The sequence below is a fragment of the Gorilla gorilla genome, chromosome Y (assembly GCF_029281585.2).
Source record: "Gorilla gorilla gorilla isolate KB3781 chromosome Y, NHGRI_mGorGor1-v2.1_pri, whole genome shotgun sequence".
NCBI lineage: Eukaryota > Metazoa > Chordata > Mammalia > Primates > Hominidae > Gorilla > Gorilla gorilla.
This window is the reverse complement of record NC_073248.2, coordinates 52,379,578-52,403,636: the sequence shown is the minus strand read 5'-3', so window position 1 is coordinate 52,403,636 and position 24,059 is coordinate 52,379,578. Positions and strand designations below refer to the sequence as shown.

Sequence of the window (24,059 nt, the reverse complement as noted above, 5' to 3'; positions counted from 1 at the left end):
ATTTTGATTTTTCTTGTGGGGAACCTGTGTTGCTGCATTCAAGGTATGTTCATACTGGCCTGTCAAATGCAAACTCTTCAAATTACTAGTTAATGCTTTCAAAATATGTCATTTAAAAAATTATCCTCTGTATTTTCCATACGCAGTTATAAATATGTTTCATGGTTATGTTTTATTCCTCAAATTATATATTTGATTATTGTACCAAGCAGAGTACCTTTGAAATTTTTCTTCATTTAAAAAACATGTATCTTGGCTAAGGCCTGTAATCCCAGCACTTTGGGAGGCCAAGGCAAGAGGATCACAAGGTGAGAAGATCAAGACCATCCTGGCCAATACAGTGAAACCCTGTCTCTACTAAAAATACAAAAAATTAGCCAGGCATGGTGGCAGCTTGTGTAGTCCCAGTGTGAATTGGGATTCAGTTTATTCCCAAATTAAATATATATATATATTACATATATTTTATATAGAATATATATAATATATAATATATAATATATAAAGATATAATTGTGTATATAATTATATAATATATAATACATATTATATATCATATATAATATAGATTATATAATATATATATTATATATTATTTATACATTATATATAATTATATATAATACATATATAATATATAATATACATATAACATATATATAATTTCCTTTTACATCCTGCATCCTTCAACGTTCCATCCCCCACCCCACAGATTAATTATTCCCTAGGGGAGAATATGGCAAAGTTTTTAACCTAATTAAGAACCCATGAAATCATCACTTTCCAAAACTTTGGAACAAAGCCACAGTAGTATGGATGGGTTGGAGGCTTTTCACACCATAAAATGTACCTATCTTAGTTTTTAACATGTTTTTCCCTTCCTCTCTTCTTTTTTTGTGAAATGTGTATTTAGTTTAATAAATTTGTAGTAAGTCATTTCCATTCACATATTAATTTTTTAAAGTAATAAGAACGTGTATTGTCTACGTGTGAAATAAAACTCACATTTAGTTTTATGCTTTTAGAGTTATCCAAAATCATGGAATTGTCAATCACAGTCAATCACCCAACCTACTCACCTTTCCAGTGTAATCTTAGTCAAATTTTTTTTGTTATCCAATGAGTTGCAGTATTTCAACTCAGAAAGATAAATAGAATGAATTGGTAGAGACTATTAACTAAGAACATACAGTTTTATTTATACTCAGAAGCAAGTAGATTATGTACACAAATTTGAAGATAAAAATTAAAAGGATAATTGTGTAAATTTGCATGTAGAGAGCTTTGAAAGCCTGTTTACTTGTTAATGCTGTTTTGATGTATTGTGTGACTTTGTTCTCCCGACCCATCATCCAGAGCTCTCTGCAGGAGCTAAGTGCTCATCAGTTCCATGACTTGGAAACTGTCTAAGTTTAGAGGCACTTGTATTTGTTAGTAAATAAGGCAAGATGATATTGTTTCACAGGTTTTAGTGCAGAAGACTGAATAGATAAGCTGCTCCACCCAGTACACTGGTGTTCATTTCATGGTCATCTCATCTGTTAACCATGGATAAAAAACACTTATCTTCAATGATCTTCCTGTACATGTAAAAACACACCTGTCTACATGGCAGCAGTTGGACCTCACAATGTGGATTTTGCCTTCACCCTGGAATGTCTATGATGCCCTATCGACCATGGTGATGGGATTAGGGATCTCTTGCTCTTTGTTCTGCCACTGTCTGTGCCAGCCAGGCCACTGGGCCATTGTGGCAGATGGTGATGCCCTTTATGTGGAGCGCACTGAGTGTGCCCTGAGGCAGACACAGTATTTTTGACAACTTTATCTGCTTCTTTCAAAACTGGGTCTGCATTATGATAAAGTGGTCGGTTTTAGGCCAAGCAGGTGTATGTCATAGAACAATGACTTGTGAGTTCAGAATCCTGGGCGTGAATAAGCCTCTGAGCCTTATTAAGCTGTGAAATCTAAAGCAAGACATTTCCCTGATAATTAAGCTTCATGAGCACTTATACTGTACACTTTACCTACATCAAATCATTCGGCCATCACCACAGACAAATGGCATGATTGATTTACTATCACCTTTCCCTGGGCAGAAAAAGACAGAGATGAATGTGCCCAAGCTTATGAGCCCCTCATCAAAAGAGCCAAGATGGGAACCCAAGCATACAGCCCCAATGCTGAGGCTCTGAACTACTGACCTGCCCTCAGCACTCAGCCTTGGGATCATGAGTCACTGTGCAAGGGAGTTCCAACATCTGCATGTATGTCTGGAATGATCTGAGCCTGTAGAATTCCTACACACTGGCCACATTATAGGGTGGTATCTGTGGTCACACAGCTCAGGGCAGGTATTAGTACATGAATAGCTGAGCGGTGTCATAGTCTTTATGTGATAGGCTCATAAAAGCCCAAATGCTTTTGAACTGGTTGCGGATTTTGAGTTGGAGGACAGCACTTGGGACAACCGATCACATTCCTTCAGTGCGTGGCCACTCCTCAGCACATATCCCAAAGCCGGTAAATAATGGGAAGATCCTGTACTGATGTTTGATGGTGTTATGAACTTCAAATGACCCCTATAGAAATGTTAAAAAAAAAAAAAAGTCTGTGAGCTACACAACCTGGGGACAAGACAAGTAAGAACACAAAATATCACTAAATAATGAGCCTCATGTGTCACCCTGCTTGCAACTCCCTCGGCAGCTGGTTTGAAGAGCCTCAGTGCTCACCAGGGGCCATCTCCCTGCTCTGTCCTCTTTCACTGTGGGTTGCCTGGGCGGAACATAGGCAGCCCCTCACATGATGACTGCAAACACAGGGCAAAGGAAGACTGAACGGAAAATGTATGGTTATAGTGGTTACTTTGAAATATAAGTATTTCAGTATTTTCTAATCTTTAATGATCATTTTTAGGGGAGGTTTTTTTTTTTTTTGAGACAGAGTCTTGCCCAGGCTGGAGTGCCATGGCATGATCTCAGCTCACTGCAACCTCTGCCTCCTGTGTTGAAGCGATTCTCCTGCCTCAGCCTCCCGAGTAGCTGGGACTACAGGCACGTGCCACCACACCTGCCAAAGTTTTTGTGTTTTTAGTAGACACGGGGTTTCACTCTGTTAGCCAGGATGGTCTCAATCTTCTGACCTCATGATCCACCCACCTCTTCCTCCCAAAGTGCTGGGATTACAGGCGTGAGCCACCACACCTGGCCTGATTTTGTATTTTTTATTTTTTTGAGATGAAGTCTCTGTCACCCAGGCTGGAGTGCAGTGGTGCAATCTCAGCTCACTGCAATCTCTGCCTCCAGGTTCAAGGGATTCTCCTGCCTCAGCCTCCTGAGTAGCTGGGTTTTTTTGTTTTTTTTGTTTTTTTGTTTTTTTTTTTTTTAGTTGAGATGGGGTTTTACCATGTTGGTCAGGCTGGTCTCGAACTCCTGACCTCAAATGATCCACCCACCTCCACCTTCCAAACTGCTGGGATTACAGGTGTGATCCACTATGCCTGACTGATTATTTTCATAACCAAGAAAAGAAATAAATACAATTAATGCTGGTGCATGGTATTAAATCTAGTTTTTAAAAAATTCACACATAAACAAGGCAGAACCCTATACCCTCCATGATAAATGCAGTAGCAGTGTATGTGGGTCTGTGGAGGTTGAAAGGGACTTGGTAGATGTCAAGAAGGTAGTGGCAGTCTTGCTGGGCTTTTAAAGGGTCTGAAGAAGTGACAGGATGCTGTGGTTGAATCCTAGCATGTATTTTAGCATTTGTTCATTTGGAGTTTGATTATTTCACGTTGCTTTCCTTTGCCATTACCTGGAAAGCCAAGGGCTCTACTCTCATTTCCTTGCTACTGTTTCTTTGCCTTCCTTGGTCCGTGAAGAAGATGGTCCAGGAGAAGCTCATTCCATGCTTGTTAACCAGGCACACCCCTAAGTTCCAGTCCCTGAGTCATTCATGAGTAACACTGCCAATGAACTGACAGCCATGCTGTGTCCCTCCGCATCCCCTAGGTGACTCGAAGAAGCCTTCCAAAAAGCATGTGAAAAGGGAGCCCTACTCTACTACCAAGGTAAAGTAGCCTGTCTTTGCCTAAGATGTAAATGTTGTTTTCTTGGATCCTGTATTTTTCAGTTGATATCAGCTATGGGAAAATTATCCACTACATTATAGATGTTAGATAATATTTCCTTGGGGATGTAGGAGGTGTATTTTACCAACTGACACCTGATTCCAGAGGACATGCAAAATTGGCAGTGTCAGATAATACACTGCGTGTTAAGGGATGTTTTCTTCAGGAACAAGCTTTCCACTTCAGATAAGAATTCTTCAATTGCTACTCAAAAATTACCTAGACAGAAACATTCTTCAAGAAAAGCTCCTGTGCTTTCCTAAGGGAACTCTATTCTAGAGTTGGGGCTTTTGACTTGAACCTTATTTCCAATCTTGGTTACCCAGAGTTTCCAAGTGAACAAAAGACCTGTGTGAGCCATCCATAGCATAGCCTGATTCTCAGAGTGTTTTCCTTCTCTAATTACAGGTGACTTCGGGGAGCACATTCAATGGTACGTATTCTGGAATCACTCACTGGTTGTTAGAAAAGGATTCTACAGGAAATCTGGAGCTTAACTGCTGGCTTTTGTCTGGAGAGCCTCCACGATCCAAGATATCTGGTGGGAATGAGGATGTGGGGTATAGTAAAAGAAACTGGTTTTCCAGGTGACATACTCTTTTTATCTATGTATAGTTTCTGGGAACGTGTTCACATTAGGTTGTGTGTGGGTATGTGTGTATTAGGGCGGGGGTGGGGTGAGGTGGTCTGTGTGCAAGTCTGCATGATTTACTTGTGAATGTGTGTCTATGTGTGTTTTCCCTAGGAAAAAAATGTGTTTACCCAGCACAACTCTCAGTGCCATTTTTCTTAATTTAACAAATCAGACCACATACTTTACTTACATTAGTTCACACCTCATCATCATCATGCCCATATGTTGTGAGCTTGTATATTGAGCCCACATGCCAGATGGAGAAACTAAGCCACATAAATAAATGTGCCCTGGTTCACTTGCTGCATAGTGAAGAGTCAAAATGTTTACTCATACGGTGCTAATGTTGAAGGTCTGAACTACTACCTCTATTTATCAGCCAGTGAAGAGATCACTATTCACCATGCAAGGGAGTTCCAGCACCCTCTATGCCTGGAATTACCCACACCTGCAGAGATCCCAAACACCACCCCTCACATAAGAGAGCCTCATGATCTCATAATCCAGGTAGCTATGTAGACATCTTCCTGCAGGTGTCACATAGTCCTTAGTGTGAAACCAACATAGAAAGCCCATGTTTCTGATCAAATCACAGGTTCTGAAACACTAAGGGAGGCACTAAGTAGGACAATGTGGTGCCTGCGTGTCATAGCTGGGTCTCCTCAAGACATGGATCAAGTCCAATAAGAATTGGGGAGATGCTTTAGAGTCTTGATGGAGTTATCACCACAAGCCCTTTGAGCTACACACATTAGGGATCATGACCATTAAATACTCAAATTACCATTTGGTTGTTATCCGGGTATCTGTCGTCCTTGTGGCAACTCTCTTGTGAAGCTGGTGTGGACAGCCTCAGTGCTGGAGCTGTGCCTCCCTTCTGAGTGGACCCTTTCTGTGTTAGCAGGTGGGTACAAGCATGGGGGTCAGCACACTCAGTGGATTTACACACACAGCATTGAAGAGTAAGGCTGGGCTTCGTTATTTATACATTTTCAATAAATGATCTTCATAACATAAAATCAATGATGTAGTACACTAGAATACTGTCCCTAGTATTGAATCTTGTCTCTCAACAAAGGGTTGCTTAAAGTCACATGACAGATTCCATTCAACTGATGACACATGCTGTAACAGCAGTTAAAGCAGTCATTTGAAAAGGCTTTTACTATAAACTTATGTGTGAGCCTGAAGTGGAGGATAAAAGAGGTGATTAGCTCCCCTGTGCCATGTTTCTATTATGTGCGTGGTGGAGGAAAATTACACAGGAAGGTGATGGAGAGAACAGAGCAAAGGATTGGACAGGTCCATTGAACCCATAAGACTATGTTGAGGTTAGTGAATGAGACTGGTCGTTTTAGGTCAAATTTTACCCAGAGCTGGTGCAGCCACTGCCCATTCTTAGCCAGACCTTATTGCAGGCAGCTCTGATCAATAGTCAAGGAGGCAGTGGGGGTTGCAGACTTAATTCATTAAATCACCAAAGCACCAGCCCACACTGCCACTTTTCCAGTTAATTCACAGTAGCTTGCATATTCAGGTTTGATCAGTGGAAGCGAAGTTACTCTTTGCAGACCCATCTTTTGACAATCATTTTGCAGTGTCAGAAGGTCTGAGCAGCCTCGGGAGGCAAGCAGTCCCTGGTCCCTCAGTGTAGTCACTGGAGGAGGCAGTCACTGAGAGGCAGCTGGCAGGGTGAAGGGAAAGGGGAGGCAGGCCACAGAGATGACAGCCTTTAAGCTGTCATACTGGGGAAGTCAAGGATCTGAAAGAGGAAGGAGAATTCTTTATCATTGAGGACCTTTCCTTATCTCAGGCATTTCCTCCAGAGCATCACCTTTGTCCAGCCACACACCTTGGGCTAGGAGGACTGGAGAAAGACAGTGAAGGGTCTCTTGGGTCTCTGGCACAGGGCGTGATGAAGAGGTGGCAGTTTTTCAGGAATCTCTCTCTCTAGGGAACCAAATACATTTCCCATCTCAGGTCCTTCACTCAGCGGGGTTGAGGTTCTGCTTGTCACTTATCATCTCTGAATGTCAGCACCCTGAAGTGTAAAATCTCAGCCACAGCCCCTCCTCTGCACCCCCTGCAGGGCTGATGTTCTCCATAAACCATAAGGCATCATGCCCACGGAAAAGCTGAACAGGAAAGCATGCTCCACTGCCCCAGAGCCATCCAAGTTCCCCCTCCATATTCCGCCACTGCTAAGTGTCCAGCTTATTCCTCCTGGCATGTAGTAAACACTTAGAGAACATTACTGAAGTACCAGTCCTCTCTAAGGTTTTCCTGTGTTTAGTGATTTTTTAGCCCTGTACTGTGATACTAAGAAGTAGGGCCTAAATAGGGCTTAAAAAGTATTGCTAAAATTACATTATGACAGTGCAGAGAACTGAGGGCAGAGGAACGACATGAGCTTGCTAGGTCCACATGGCTTAGTGGAATTTGAATCCGGGCCCCCACTCTGCATCAACCCTGCACTCACAGTCATCCTGCTGTGTTCTCCTCTCCAGGAAGGCACTGCCCACACAGTCTGTCTGATAGAGGTGTTGAGTGCTCACTGAACTCCGTGATCTTCCTGAAACCCAACTTTGATTCAGTGGGCTCTGCTTGGAAGCCTGTAAAGAAAAGCATCATAAGTTTAAACTTAGAACAGATTATCACTATTTTCCCTCTGGTCTTCTGTCAGCAAGATGTCAACAGCCCTATCTATTGTAAATGCATTAACCAGCATCTTCTCTGATAGAGAATACAAGAAGATATGCTGTGCACACCAACCAGTGTCAGAGACCTCATGGCTCCCCGGTAAAGAAGAAGATGTACCCACAAGAAGGTACTGTGGAAGTTCATTAATTAACTTGCTTCAAGAATTGCAATTGCGGGGAGTATTCAGTGTCCCATATGTAAGAGGAAACTATGAAGAGACTAAGCCATATTTTTTAATGTGTCAGGATTCTAATTTGCGTGGTCAGTAAATATTGCTACAACCACAAAAGTAAATATCTACTTAAAAGTCAATTTTGGTTCATGTTTAATGATAGACAATGTTTCAAGCTAATGTCTAGAACTTACCTGGTTGTTAAACATAAGCATAGATCTCCCTGAAAGAGTGGTGCTATATTATTATTTTTCAATTAATATATTTCTTTAGAGAGTTTTAAATTGACATAAAAACTGAGCATATGGCCAGGCGTGGTGGCTCACGCTTATAATCCCAGCACTTTAGGAGGCCAAGGCAGGCGGATCATCTGAGGTCAGGAGTTGGAGACCAGCCTGGCCAACATGGTGAAACCCCATTCTCTACTAAAAATACAAAAAAATTAGGCGGGTGTGGTGGCAGGCGCCTGTAATCCCAGGTACTCAGGAGACTGAGGCAGGAGAATCGCTTGAACCCGGGAGGCAGAGGTTGCAGTGAGCCAAGATCATGCCATTGCACTCCAGCCTGGGTGACAAGAGTGAAACTCCATCTCAAAATAAATAAATAAATAAATAAATAAATAAATAAATAAATAAATAAATAAATAAAAATTGAGTATATAATACACGAAGTTCCCATATTATTCTGTCTCCTCACCCTCACTTCCTAATTTCACCTATTAGTAACATCTTACATTACTGTGGTACATTTGCTAGAATAATGAGAAAATATTGATACATTATTATCTGAAGTCTACATTTGCATAATGTTCATTCTTTCTGTTATACATATATATGAATTTTGAAATATTTAAAACATTATGTTCACCCTTATGGTCTCATAAAGAAAATGTTCACTTCCCTAAAAATCCTCTCTTCTCATTAATCTCTGTCCTCTTTCTCCAGAAACCTCGGCAACTATTAATATTTTTACTATCGCTTCAACTTTGCCTTTTCCAGAATGTCATATAGTTGGAATCATGTATTATGTAGTTTTTTCAGATGAATTTATTGCACTAAATTGATGTACGCTTTAGCTGCTTTCATGTCTTTTTTATGCCTTAATGGCAAAAAATGGCACATTAAATCACCAAATAATATTGCATTAAATGAATTTTTGTCTTTTTATTCACCTGTTGAAGAATTCGGTAGATTTCATGAGAGAAACCATCTGGGCCTGGTGCTTTCTTTTTCTGAATGCTCTTAATGTGAATTCAACTTATTTAATAGACATAAGTTTATTCAAATTAGGATTCTAGCGTGACCTTGGGAAGATTGCCTTTCAAGGAATTGATACATTTCACTGAGGTTATCAAACTGCGGTCATAGAACTGTTCATAATATTCCTTTTAATGCCTAACAGTTCAGTAGAGATGGCTCCTCTTTTATTTCTGAAATTGGTCATTTGTGTTATGTTCTTTTTCTTGGTTAGCCTGCATATCAATTCATTCATTGTAATGAGCATATCAAAGAACCAGCTTTTGGTTTTATTGATTTTCTGATGATTTCAGTGTTTTAATTTTATTGATTTCTGTGATGTTGTTTATTACTTTTATTTTCTTTCCATTGCATTCCTCTATTTTCTACAGTTCCCTAATTGAAACATGATATTACTGATTTTAGGTCTTGTGATTTTTAGTATATTGCATCCAATGCTATAGATTTCCCTCTAAGGACTGCTTTTGCTACATCCAGAAATCTTGCCAAGTCACATTTTCTTTTAATGTAGTTAAAAGTATTTTTAATTTTCTATTGAGACTTCTTCTTTAACCCATGAGTTATTTAAAAGTGCATTGCTAATTTGCAAATATTTGGGGATTTTGTGGCTCTTTTACAGTTGTTGATTTTTTGTTGTCAGGTATGTGTTGCAAAAGAAGTTGTCTACCTCATCTTGCCACCACCCAAGATGGCCCAGGATGTGGGCTCTCCCTGAGTGAATCTTTGGCAATCTGCCAACCTGATGTGGTCGGCCTCCTTCTTTAGTCTGAGCTTGCCTTCTGCTTAGAAAGGGCCATTCTCAGTTCTGGCAGGGAGTTTTCCCAACATTGAGAAGGTGGCATTCTTACTCCCCAGTGCAGCCTGCACCTCTGACCGGTGGTCAGCAGACAGGACAGAGGTCCTCATTAGACAGAGTTCAGCGGGGTCTCTGACCAAAGTGCATCTTCAGAGTCTGCACCTACCCACTGTGACCACGGGCAGGCTCTGAGTCCTAAAGCAGGAGGAACTGTGCGACCATCCTGATTGGAAATTTGTGAGGATCACCATGTTACTCAAGTAAGGTCTTTGGAAAGTGTTGTATTACTACTGTTTGTGAACTGCTTGTTGGTGGCCTGGCTGAGCCACACACTTTATGAAAACCAGGGCCCCTCAGCTGGTGTGGGTGTCTATGCAGCCTGAGACCCTCATGTGAACAGCTTTGTGGCAGCTGTCTTTGCCCCTTGCCACCATCAGTGCCTCCTTGTTCCTGGGCACGGCTTTCTCTGATGGTGCTCCATTGTTTTCCTGCACCTCAGTGTCTACAGCTTGATGTCTCTTCTGCAATCTAGGTGAGGAGGCATCAATAATATTTCTGCTGTGGCACTGCCCTCCTTCTTAGCTTGTCTTGCTCTGTCTTAGTCTCCCTCAAAGATCCCACCCTTCAGGTTCTTCCACAAGTTTCTTATTGAAATCCGAGCAGAAAACTATGACCAATATGACCAATCCTATACCCACTGAAGACGTGAATGAAGAATTAAAACAATTCTCCATGGACTCTACCATATAGATCCCTAGAAGTAATTTCTAAAAAAAAAAAAAATCAAGGAAGATGTAATAGTTTTCCATAAATTAGAATACCCTACATGTACAATTAAATGAAATGGCTAGTATAGTCTTGAAACCAAAACCAGATAAGGTAAATTAAATTCTGTGATATTTTAAAATACTTTAAATTCTGACTAATGTGAGTTAATCTCAAAATATGAAATAGATTAACATTGAAAATTCAATAAATAAAATTAGCTACCTCAACAGTTTAATGGAAAAAATGTGATTATTGCAATAGATTCAGGAAATTCATGAATAACATTCACCCTATATTTGTAGGACAACTATCTGATTAACTTTAAGTGACCTGTGACAACCATTTGAATTAATGCTGCTTTCACAGCATATCTCTTGGCTTGTTAAAAACCCGACAAGAATTTCCGTAACATTAATTTATTTTTAACATCTATATTGGGTGTGAACCCACCATAAAGTTTGCCCACTGAAAAGGTCTGCAATTTGATGCTTTATTAAATTGATACTGTGTGCACCCAACACCACGATCTAATTTAAATATGTTTCCCTCGCCCAAGTTCTCGCTTGCGCACTGGCAGTTAATCCCCACTCCCATCTCCAGCCCTAAGCAATACTGCTGTGACATTCCATCTCCATAAATTTCCCGCTTGCTTTATAGAAATGGACATATATATATATTTGGAACCTGACTTCCTTCATTTAGCATACTATGTTTGAAGTTAATTGACGTGTTAGCACGTGCTGGTCATGTGTTTTCCTTCATAGTCTGCTGTGTTTATTCATACAGATAGTGTTTATTCATTTATCAGTTAATGGACATTTAATTATTTTGTTATTTTCTTTGATGAGTAATGTAGCTTTGAGCATTCATATACAGTCATGTAATGCATAATGACATTTTGGTCAAAAAAAATTTTTTTTTTCTGAGACCCAGGCTGGAGTGCAGTGGCACAATCTCGGCTCACTGGAACCTCCACCTCCCAGGTTTAAGCAATTCTCATGCCTCAACCTCCCGAGTAGCTGGGACAACTGGCACACCCCACCACGCATGGATAATTTTTGTATTTTCAGTAGAGACAGGATTTTGCTGTGTAGGTCAGGCTAGTCTCAAACTCCTAGCCTCAGGTGATCCGCCCACCTCTGCCTCCCAAAGTGCTGGGATTATAGGCATGAGCCACCACACCCAGCCTAATTTTTTTAAGAAACGAGAACTATTTTCTAAATTACTTTTGCCAATTTATATTCCTAACATGATGTATAGTACTAATTTCACTGTACAATGTATGGTAGGCCCCAATATGTAAGAAATGATGAAAGTAACACATAAAGATTAGTACAAAACAAATGAGATTATCATTGTTGCTATCATCTTTGTCAAATTCTGAAAACAATCTGAGTATATTTTTATGTAAATATGCTCGGCAACATAGCTGAAAAAAGCATTATCAGTTACATTTATCAGTAACAAAGACATAAATTTGAAGGGGGAAAAACACTTGTACTAACAACGCAATGTCAGAATTAACATAAAAATTCTGCTGGTCACTTTGGAATATTTAATTGCCTGGGGCAGTGTTTAGTAGACAAATGAGCATCTATGGAGCACCCAAAGTAGGGGAATCAACAGAACTTGGGTTTCAAAAGTTATCTGGGTTTAGAGCATGAAACTTTGTTAGAGGACACACCCCTTGCATGAGCGAGGTGACTTGGTGTGTGTGGACGAGTTGGAGGCACAGCATAATGGTGGCTTCCTCCAGAAAGGGACATTTGGGGTGGATTCATTCCATCTAGACAACACAGCCTGATGTGGCATGGACATGAACGGAGGTGAAATGGTCAGTAGTTGAGAGGATCAGTCCTGACAAGGGCCGAGGTGAAAAACCTGGGAACCCCTTCAGGTGCAAAGTCTTCAGTTGAAAAAGGAGGTGGTCACAGGAAATACTGAGACGGGTCAGCAATGCATGGGAGACAGAGTTCTTGGCCCTGCAGGGTGAGTAGTGTGGATTCTCAAGTTTTCTCCTCTCTCCATTAATTTCTTTCCCAATGCAGATGACTTCCATCATACAATCTTCAGCAATCTTGAAAGATTGGACAAGCTTCAGCCAACTCTTGAAGGTAAATGAAGGCAGCTAACAAGACTGGCATCTGGGCTTGGCTGTGCGTGTTTTCTATCGTGGGGAAATATATATAACACAATATTTATCATTTGAACCTTTTAACCAAAGTGTGCACTCCGTGGCATTCAATATATTCACAGGGTTGCATAACCAACACCACTATCTACACCCACAATTTTGATGATTTCTTACAAAACCTTGTCCACAATAAGCAATATAGCGCCTTCCCCCTATTTCCAGCCCATGGTGATTCCTATCCCACTTTCTCTTGTATGAATTTGACTATTCTAGGCACTTCATGTAAGTACAATTATACAATATATTCCTTTTGTGTCTGGCTTATTTCACTAAGCATAATGTTCTCAATGTCCACCCATGTTGTATCATCTACCAAAATTATGTTCGTTTTTTTACAGATGGATGATGTAGCATTGCATGTAGACCACCTTGCTTTTATTACATTCATTTGTAAACTGATGGTTGGATTATTTCCACCTTTTGGCTCCTGTGAAAAGTGATGCTATAAACATTAGTATACAAACATCTGTTTGATTTCTGTTCTCCATTCTTTGGGGTGCCTCAGAGTAGAGTTCCTGGGTCCAACAGGAGTTCTATATTTAACCTTCTGAGCCACTGCAGACTGTTTCTCACAGTGGCTGCAACTTTATCCATCTCTACCATCAATGTATCAGGGTTACAATTTCTTTACATCCTTGTTCATACTTATTTTCCTTTAAATCATCCTAGTAGGTGTATATTGGTGTCTGCTTGTGTTTTTCATTTTCATTTCCCTAATGACTAATGATCCTGAGCAGCTTTTCCTGTGCTACTATCTGTGGCTATATCTTCTTTAGGGAAATATATGTTGAAGTCTTTTGCCGATTTTTAAGAAGTTGTCTGATTTTTATTTAGTTAGTTTGTTGCTGTAGATGTTTGAATATATCTTAAATATATTTAAAATATATTCTAAATTTTAGTCTCTTACAAGATAAATGATTTGCAAATATTTCCCCCTTTGTGTAGAACTTTAGATTCACAAACTTCATTAATTTGTAAGAAATCCTCAGCAGTTGACCCCAAACAGATAAGACTGAAGCAGTATTTTAGGAATAGTTGAAAGTACGATCACCACAAAACATAAGCGTAATCAAATCCTGCAAGCTACATGTAAGGCACAATGACAAATAAGGCAGCAAAGGGCCATCTGGTGATTAGTTCACCACACTTGTTGCAACTGTTTGTGCTGAAGAATTAAAACATACCAGCATTCAACCCATGTCTCCTCTCTTGAAGTAAACTGTCGTATGTTGGCTGGCCTGAACAAGTGTAGATATTCTCCATCCTCAATTAATATGCATGCATGACAAAGAAAAGGAGGCCTGGATGAAAAAATATCGTGTGATTAATAATTATGCTTTAATTAATTTTAAAGGATATAATTTCAGTACTTCTAATTCTCCCATCAGCAGTTATAACAAAGGATTAGTGAATAAATACCATAGACTGTTTTGCCTAGAATTGAATCCAATCTGTCTATTAAACTTTGCTTTTATTCAAGTGCAAAATGCTAAAACACATAATAACTACAGTGACAGCCACTGTGGATCCTCAGAGGTAAAATTAGTCTTGGGACATAAATCCTACAAGCTAATATTGTTTTTACAGGGTTTAGAAAACCATTTAACTGGGTTTCAAACCTCACAGTGTGAGCAGTGGGACTCTCTTCAAACTATAGCATGTGCTTCAGTACCATTTGTAGACTGACTCATTCCCATTGCCTTAAGTTGCCATCAGCAAAATGCCAGGGACTCTATTTCTTGCTCCTTAGCTCCTCGTTCTTGCCTGTCTTTCCACGAGGGAAGATTTTCTAGCAGGAGCTCAAGCTGTGCTTTTAATGAAACACATCCACACACACTGTCCTGTTGTCCACATTAAGCAGAGCTCCCTGAATAACTCATGAACAAAAGCATCTATGACTAACTGTTGCTGTGTGTCCTCCTAGCCTCTGAGGAGTCTCTAGTTCAGAAGGACAGAGGAGATGGAGAGACGCCAGTCAATGCGAGGGTAAGGTTGCCTTGCTTTCTCTGAAATAGAAATGTTCCTTTCTTGGTGTCTTCCTTTTTCAATTGACTTTACATGTGAAAAAATGACAATGTCCATGACAGGTATTAAATGCAGTTTTCTGAGGGGGAGGAAGAAGTGACTCTTAGCAACTGATATGTAATCCAAAATGGCATTTAGTTATGACGGCTTCAGGTTGTAGACTGTATCCTTGGGATCCTTGTCCTTGGAAGCAATGTCTACTCCTTGGATTCAGTATTTTGCACTTGCCAACCTACGTGGACCTGAGAGATACACCATCCAGAAGCTGATGTCTTTTCCAGTGTGTATCCTACGCTTGTCTTGGAGGCCTTGAAGTTTACTACACTTTCTGATCAAGTTTTCAGTATTCATTGAGAGAAACAGAGCCTTGTGCAAATAATCCACAACATGACATACCCCTCAAAAAGTTTTGTTTCTGTATTGCTGGTGGTGCAGGTGGCCCCTCTGAGGCGTGAATCTAGTAAGTATTCTGGAATCACTTGCCAAGAAAACAATCTGGATGTCAAGAAACGTGTGGCATCCTTGCCTGGTTTCAATGTGAAGAGCCACCCTGATCCTGGGATTGTGATAGGAATAAGTATAGGGGAAGTGTTTTTTTTAAACCTGAATTCCCCAGGGAAAAATTATGGCCAAATTTTGAGGAAGCAGCTGTGCTCCCTTTTGGGTGGTGCTGAGTTGGGTGCTTGAGGATTGGTGGTGTCTTGTGTGAGGCTGCATCGTGTGGTGTGAATGTGTGTGTTTCTGTACAGGTGAGGCTGTGTGTTTTCTCAGGAGAGATTTCCCACTTATACAACCCAATCACCAGTGTCCACTTCTAACAATAAAATCCACCGCCGCTCTACTCTCTCTGTACAGTGACTCCTCCACCCTCACCAGAGCCATCCCCGGGTCTGCCTTATTATCCCAACTGCTCAGGTGGAGAACCTGAAGGGCCAAGGGAGTGGCCCCAGCTCCTGAGTTCCTGAATGAAAAAGTGAAAACACGAACCCAGGAGTGTGGGCCAGTGCTGACACTGACATGCACTTAGTCATGGGGTGTTCACCACCACACAGGGAGTCCAGCATTCATGTATAAACCCAAAAGCAACGAGCCCAAAAGGCCCCAGACACTGCCCATCATCATAATGTGGCCTCCATGGTCACACAAACCAGGGCAGTTATAGGCTCATCTCCCCACGGACAGGCATAGTCATCAGTCTGTCAAAAGCACAAAGATCCCCAGGTGTTTGGCTCAGCTCACAGATTTTTTTTTTTTTTTTTTTTTTACTTTTAAGTTCAGGGGTACATGTGCAGGATGTGCAGGTTTGCTACATATAGAAATGTGTGTCATGAGAGTTTGTTGTACAGATTATTGCATCACCCATACATTGGCCTAACATCAGTTATTTTTCCTGATCCTCCCCCTCCTCCCACCTCCCACCCTCCAGTAGGCCCCACGCACACAAATTCTAAGAGGAGTGGGGGACCACAAAGGCCAGTGTGGCCCACATCAGTTGTGAAGTTAATTTGCTCAGCAACTGGCCAAAGTCTATAAGGATGGGTGATGTATTTTAGTAGATTTAGTAATACTATCTTCCCAAGCCCTAAAATGCTCAAATCCTGCCAGCCAAAAATGGTGAGGAGGGACAGATAGGAACTCTGTGTAGCATTTGGTTATTAGCCTGGCTTCCATCCCTTAGTGGCAACTCTCTTGTATATGTGGGTTAAAGACCCTCAGCATCAAGCCAAGCCTCCTCCATGAGGAGCCATCTCACTATTGACTGGCTAGTGCTGGGTATGGCCACCAGCCCAACTGAAACAAAATGTTGCCTTAAAACAAGTGTAAATCTCATACAACAGGCAAATGCAGAAGCAGTGTGGTCTCGCAAGTAGTAAAGAGGACAGTCGCAATTTTGCTGGACTTCAACCTGGGTAGAAGACATGAGGGAACTCTGTCACTGAATCACGGCAGAGTTCAAGGCCACTTGTAGACTATTTCGTGTTACGGAAGGTGACCTTTAGCTACTAAGCAAAGGCCTCAGTTTCTCATTTCTTTCCTGTTCATCTTCTTGGTCATCCTTCTTCCACAAGGGAAACGAGCCCAAGCAAAAGGCAGTTTCAATATTAATTTGACCGGGGTTTTGTGCAGTTTATTATCATCCAGGTAATCAGGTGCAACCCAGTCTGCCTAGCAGCCCCCCTATCTCTGCTCTGTGTTTTCATTTAATAAACATTTTGGTCTACTTACTATGTGCTAGATTTTCTCGAGACCAAGTAAATGAGAATCTTTATGTTGGCAGCTAAGTTAGATTTAACATAACTGACAAAAATTAAAATTTCTGATTTCTTGTAAAAATATTTTGTATGTGTGAATGCATACTGAATGTAAAGTGGATAAAAAAATCACACTTGCACTCTTGGAAGGCTTTTCATGAATTTGTCAATTTCTAGTTTTTATATTTCCCCACTTCACCGGATAATGCATACCTGAACCTGGAAACTGATTCCGACTGCAGAAAGTGTTCTGAGACATATCCCTTAGCTTCACTAGTGCAGGTCTACCTGGGAGTATGTCCCAGCATCAGCTTGGCCCATGCTGTGATAAGCCAACTCCATGCACCACACCAAGCAAGCCCCTGGGTGATTCACAGTCTCCACCACCAGGGAACTGACCTTTATTCTGTGTTCTTCAAGCTCCCCATGGGGACACCGTCCACGACATCACGAACGAGGACGCTGTCCACGACACTGCCAACGAGGACACCTTCCACGGCACCGCCGACGAGGTCGCCATCCACGGCACCACCAACGAGGATGCAGTCCACGGCACCGCCGACGAGGACGCCGTCCAGGGCATCGCCGACGAGGACGCCATCCACGGCGTCACTGACTGGGATGCCATCCAGGGCCTCACTGACTGGGACCCCGTCCAGGGCCTCGCTGACTGGGACGCCATCAAGGGCATGGCTGATGGGGACGCCGCCCAGGGCATCGCTGAAGGGGACGTCGTCCATGGCATCACTGACGGAGTCGCTGTCCAGGGCATCGCCAACGAGGATGCCGTCCAGGGCATCGCCGACGAGGACGCCGTCCACGTCATCACTGACTGGGACGCCATCCAGGGATTCACTGACTGGGACGCCGTCCAGGGCCTCGCTGACTGGGACGCCATCCAGGGACTCGCTGACTGGGACACCGTCCAGGGCCTTGCTGACTGGGACGCCGTCCACCGCTTCGCTGACGGGGACGCCATCAAGAGCATTGCTGATGGGGATGCCACCCAGGGCATCGCTGAAGGGGACGTCGTCCATGGCATCACTGACAGTGTCACTGTCCAGGGCATTGCTGACGAGGACGCCGTCCAGGACATCACTGACGAGGATGCAGTCGAGCTAATCGTTGACGAGGACCCCGTCTGTGGCATCAGTAAAGAGGATGCCGCCCAGGGCTTTGCAAACAAGGACACCGCCCAGGGCATTGCTAACGAGGACGCCGCCCAGGGCATCGCTAACGAGGAGGCCGTCCACGGCATCCCTAACGATGTCGCCATTCAGGGCATTGCTAACGAGGATGCCGTCCAGGGCGTCGCTAACGACGATGCCATCCAAGGCGTCACTAATGAAGATGGATTCCACAGCATCAATAACGAGGACGCCATCCAGGGCATCGCCAACTGGGACGCCGTCCACGGCTTCGCCGACTAGGTCGCCTTCCACGGCATTGCCGACGGGGACGCCGCCCAGGGCATCGCCGACGGGGATGCCACCCAGGGCATCGCCGACGGGGACGCCGTCCAGGGCCTCGCCGACTGGGACGCCGTCCAGGGCCTCGCTGACTGGGACGCCGTCCACCGCTTCGCTGACGGGGACGCCATCAAGAGCATCGCTGATGGGGATGCCACCCAGGGCATCGCTGAAGGGGACGTCGTCCATGGCATCGCTGACAGTGTCACTGTCCAGGGCATCACTAATGAGGACGCCGCCCAGGGCATCGCCAACTGGGATGCTGTCCAGGACATCGCTAATGAAGATGGATTCCACGGCATCGATAACGAGGATGCCGTCCAGGGCATCGATAACGAGGACGCCGTCCAGGGCATTGCCAACGAGGACTCCATCCAGGGCATCACCACCTGGGACGCTGTCCAGGGCATCGCCAACTGGGACGCCGTCCACGGCTTCACCGACGATGTCGCCTTCCACGGCATCGCCGACGGGGACACCGTCCAGGGCATCGCCGACGGGGACGCCTTCCACGGCATCACCGATGGGGACGCCGCCCAGGGCATCACAGACGGGGTCGCCGTCCAGGGCATCGCCGACGGGGACACCGTCCAGGGCATCGCCGACGGGGACGCCGTCCAGGGCATCTCTCTCGATGACGCCATCCACGGCTTCGCTAACGAGGATGCCACCCAGGGCATCACCAACTGGGATGCTGTCCAGGACATCGCTAATGAAGATGGATTCCATGGCATCGATAATGAGGATGCCGTCCAGGGCATCGGCAACGAGGACGCCGTCCAGGGCATCGCCAACTGGGACGCCATCCAGGGCATCGCCAACTGGGACTCTATCCATGGCTTCGCCGACAGGGTCACCTTCCATGGCATCGCCGACAGGGACGCCGCCCAGGGCATCGCCTATGGGGATGCCGCCCACGGCATTGCCGACGGGGTCGCCGCCCCCGGCATCGCCGACGGGGACGCCGCCCAGGGCATCGCCGACGGGGACGCCGCCCAGGGCATCGCGGATGGGGACGCCGCCCAGGTCATCGCCGACTGGGACGCCATCCACTTCTTCACCGACGGGGATGCCGCCCAGGGCATCGCCAATGGGGACGCCACCAAGGGCATGGGCAACAAGGTTGCCGTCCACGGCATCGCTAACGAGGACGCCGTCCACTGCATCGCTAACGAGAAAATCGAATGTTAACCAGCAGTGACCTGCTTCAACACCATCATCGGAAGTCAGAAGTTGAACTCTTTTTTGATGTTTAAAGCCTGCATAATATTCGCTGTATTATTATTCAGCATATTACTATTTCCTTCATGATGGAAATTTGGTTTATCCCAATTTTCTATTCTATCAAAACACCACTACATAGAAAATCCCCATGCACATATTTCTCCTAATTGTGGAAATATTTTACATAAAAGACTCTAGACATGGGATGAAATTCCCAGGTTACTGGAATTTTAAAATAGATAGGTACTTCCAAATTGACCTCTTAAAAATTATATGAATTCGTAAGCTTCCAACAGTTATGGAGTTACCCCTTTTGAGAAATCTGTGCTAAAAGGACCCAAACAATGCTGATGACAATGATCAGGATAATAAGTACGCTGGGAAGACAACAAAATGATTTAGATCTTAGACAAGTCATTCTAGGTGTCTCCACTGTTTCAGTTCTTGCATTCGTTCATTCTTGTGCTTTTTCATTTTACCAAATAAAATAGCTCCTTGATGTCATATGAATCCACGCTATGCTTAATGAGTGTTGGTTAATAAAATGCCTATAACTAGTAATCTTCATCTGTGCAATTAAATATTAATTCATAAAACACTTCAAATGTAAACAATAATTAGTAAATGAAAAGTACATAATACCTCGATTAGAAAAAAATCACTCCATTAAAAAGACATTATTTGTGTGATAAAAGAGTTTGCCATTTTTGTATTTTTCTACAAGGTTAAAGAAAACTAATTCAACTTATACAAGTGAATTTTAAAAGACTTTAGGGCGGGCGTGGTGGCTCACACCTGTAATCCCAACACATTGGGAGGCCGAGGAGGGCAGATCACCTGAGGTCAGGAGTTCGAAACCAGCCTGACCAACATGGTGAAATCTCATTTCTACTAAAAATACAAAAAAATTAGCCCAGTGTGGTGGCACATGCCTATAATCTCAGCTACTTGGGAGGCTGAGACAGGAGAATAGTTTGAACCTCGGAGGTGGAGGTTGCAGTGAACCAGGATTGCACCATTGCACTCCAGCTTGGGCAACAAGAGTGAAACTCCATCTCAAAAATAAATAAATAAATAAATGAATAAATAAATAAATAAATAAATAAAAGCCTTTAACCCAGAATGCAGAGTAAATTGGCCAAAAATGGTAACATATGCATTTCAATACTATAGGAGTTGCGTAGGTAGAAATAACTAGATGAAATACTTCTGGTATTTCACCTTCCCAACTCACACAAGCCAGTGTTTTTCTGTTAATAACAAAAACAGTAGAATTTACTTGCCTATCCATAAGAGGTTACCACTTCTGTGTGTTCCTCTGAAACAAGTGGTGGCTGGGTGAGAAGGTGGACAGCACTAGGGTAGGAGATGGGGGCTCCAGTATCGTGGGCGAGCTTCCTAAACCTCTGCAACTTTCAGCCCCTAAATGGGATGAGCCATCAGAATTTTTAGCACAATGCCCAGAACAAAGTAAGGATTTGACAAATGACGCCTCTCTCCACATTGTTCTGTCATCAGCCACCGCATCCTGTACCTCCAAGCCCACTGGGCTCCGGCTGTTTCCATCACATGGAGAATGACTCAGAGCCTGGCCTCCAGCCACCCTCCTGGCCTTTCTGCTTCTCACTCTGCCACTGGCTCCTCATGGACCAGCCTGGGTGTCCTCAGATATACTGCAAACTTCACTGTGGGAGTCACGCATCCCTCACTGTTCCTTCACCAGGGAGCCATGGGGCTTTCCTCCTCAGGAGGACTCTGCAAGCAGCTGGGTGAAGGGCCCTCCCATCTCTCATCCTTCCTTAACTTTTGTCACAGTTCTCCTTCCTTCCACTCAGTGCTGCGCACACTGATTGATCCTCCATCTTCCCCAAAAGACAGGAACAGCATGAGCAGTAGAGAGTAGATTCCAATGATAGAAAAAATAGTCAGTGATTTCTCATTTCCATTGATCATCAATGAAGAAAATGTATCCTGAAGGTCATGTATCTCCTATGGGACTGCTGCATCCTCAGCCTCCTGAATTTCAGCCCAGCACCTTCCTCCCCAGCACGGCAACAGGTCAGCCCTTACCAGCATCCCTCTCTTATTGCCTTTGTGCACAGCCAGCACCAGGGCCGGGGGAGGCCTTGGGATTGTCCCTCCCCAACAATCTGTGAAACAATCCTTTATGTCACCAACAAAGCACAGCCTTATGCATTGGTGATCAGTCCCTCCCAACACCTCTGTCACTGTAAAGCTGGCAGGCAACCCTCCAAGGTTGGCCTTCCCAAGCACTGCACCTCTAGGTGACAGAGCACGTCCTTACCTTGAGGCCTGGGCGCCCAGTCTATCCTGTCTAATGAGCGAGCTGTGGAGAAGGGGGTATTCCGGGTTAAGGGGAGACTAGCAGGGCTCCTGTTTTTATGTTGCCCTGTTGGGAAGGCTATTAAACACAAAGTGCTAAGCAGTGGGGATAGAACATGTTTTCATTGTTTAAACCAATACATTCCACAGATGGAATAATAAGAAATGCTACAACCAAGCTAACTGAATCCAACAGCATATCAAAAAGATAATCCACCATGATTCAAGTGGGTTTCATACTAGGGATGCAGGAATGGTTTAACATAGGCAAGTCAATAAATGTGATCCGTCACATAAATAAAACTAAAAACAAAAATCACATGATAATCTGAATAGATGCAGAAAAAGCCTTTGACAAAATCCAGCATTTCTTTATGATTAAAACTGTTCATCAATATCAGCATAGAATGGACATAATAAAAGCTATCTATGACAAACCCACAGACAACATTTTCCTGAATGGGGGAGAGTTGAAAGCATTCCCCCTGAGGACGGGAACAAGACAAAGATGCCCACGTTCACCACTTCTTAACACAGTGCTGTTCACTACAGCATTGGTTATAAGAGCAAGACTGGAAACAGAACGAATGGATACCCATAGCGGGGTGCTTAAGTAATTTTGTGAATAGTCATAGGGTGCAGTAATTTATAGCTCTGAAACAATACAATGGATTTACATTTGAAATGTGGAATGATAACTAAGGTGCATTGCCCAGTGATATATGCAGAGGTGCAGAGGACTTTGTGTAAACACGATCACACATCAGCATGTATTCCAGGTGCATGTTTCTATTTGCACATAGATTGCAGGGATGATAGGCAAACAAAAATGTTGACTTGGTGTTTGGAAGTTCAGAGAGGAAGGGAAACTTCCTTGCTAACCTTTTATGATATTTAGAGTTTCTAAATGTGAATACGTAATACATTTAGAAATCTTAGTTAATAAGAAAAGCCTCTGTTCCTGGCCTCTTGCTGGCACATGTCAGGTGGAAATGGGGCTGTCATGCTAATGTGTGCAAACAGAAAAATCCAAGAATGGGAGTCTGCTTTTTTCATCATACAAATAATTGTTAATAGAAACAGTATGATAATTGCTCATTGATATACCATGCATATTCTATTAGATAATAAATTTCTGAAATTTGAACTATACTTACACATGGAAATTGAAATATATGGATGAAACATTGTGGCTTATATAGGCAATTGTTTTATTGGCATTTTACAAACATCATCATTCCTCATGGCACGGGTCTATGTGATAGCTTGTTATGCTTGGGAAAGGCAGTGATGACCACAAGAATGACTTCAAGTACTAAAGTACAATGGAGATTTCAACAATGTTTTGTTTAATATTTAAATATTTCATTGTGCTCCCAGGCTTTTTCTCACCCTAATAGCTCTCATCCATATCATGTGGGTCCCATTAATACAGATACCTCCGAATGCACCACTCTTCCATTATATCCAGTCAATTGCTGGTTACCTTGGGCCTACAACTGGGGGAGGGCAGGGGCTGCTGGCCACCTCCTCATCTACAGTAAGAGTCAATGAGCAGTTAAGTGGATACTGAAAACCATTTATCCTGCTGGCGTGAGAAATAAATGGTTTCTTTCAACAGCGTAGTAAAATGCATCTTTTCCAAACTATTTATATGACTCAAGGCCCATCTCAATTTCAGATGTGGTTAGCCTCAATTCCTGATTCTCACCAAGGTGTGCAATGTCATCCACGGCCCAGTGCAGAGGAACACAGGTGCTGCCGTCAGACTACCAGGGTCTGATCCCGCCTCCTTACTCACCCCGGGAGATCCCTTTAAGCCGGGAGTCAACAGTGAGGATGGAAACATGAGTGCTTTTTAAAGTCCTGAAAGTTCAGAGGCCGACGGTCAATTTCTCCTCCACCCCTGGGCACACACCAGGAGAACTCTGTCTCCAGGTTGAAGGAAGTGCCTGTGAGAGAGTTGTGTCCCTCAGATTCTGTTCACCACAGGTGACACTCGATGCAACCCCAAACCTTTTGTGCACAATCCCAAGGGGTGCTGACTAATCCAACCCAAAGGCTGTGATGTTTGGCAGAGGCAGAAAAGAA

General features: G+C 43.3%; 2 protein-coding genes across 2 annotated transcripts; both read left to right on the top strand.

Annotated features, from left to right (window-relative positions):
* Positions 1–21: 21 nt before the first annotated feature.
* Positions 22–18,362, top strand: LOC129530384 (uncharacterized; the record flags this gene model as incomplete). The annotated part of the gene is made up of 10 exons (XM_055377165.1): positions 22–43; positions 4,017–4,075; positions 4,544–4,568; positions 7,510–7,596; positions 12,510–12,575; positions 14,580–14,646; positions 15,088–15,140; positions 17,353–17,565; positions 17,689–17,753; positions 18,105–18,362. Coding segments are annotated over 10 exons (915 nt in total), but the record flags the coding sequence as incomplete, so codon positions are not given.
* A 4-nt stretch (positions 18,363–18,366) lies between these two features.
* LOC129530383 (uncharacterized protein DKFZp434B061-like) lies at positions 18,367–19,638 on the top strand (the record flags this gene model as incomplete). Its single annotated transcript, XM_055377164.1, is given in 3 exon segments — positions 18,367–18,581; positions 18,726–19,427; positions 19,509–19,638. Coding segments are annotated over 3 exon segments (1,047 nt in total), but the record flags the coding sequence as incomplete, so codon positions are not given.
* Between the last annotated feature and the right edge of the window lie 4,421 nt (positions 19,639–24,059).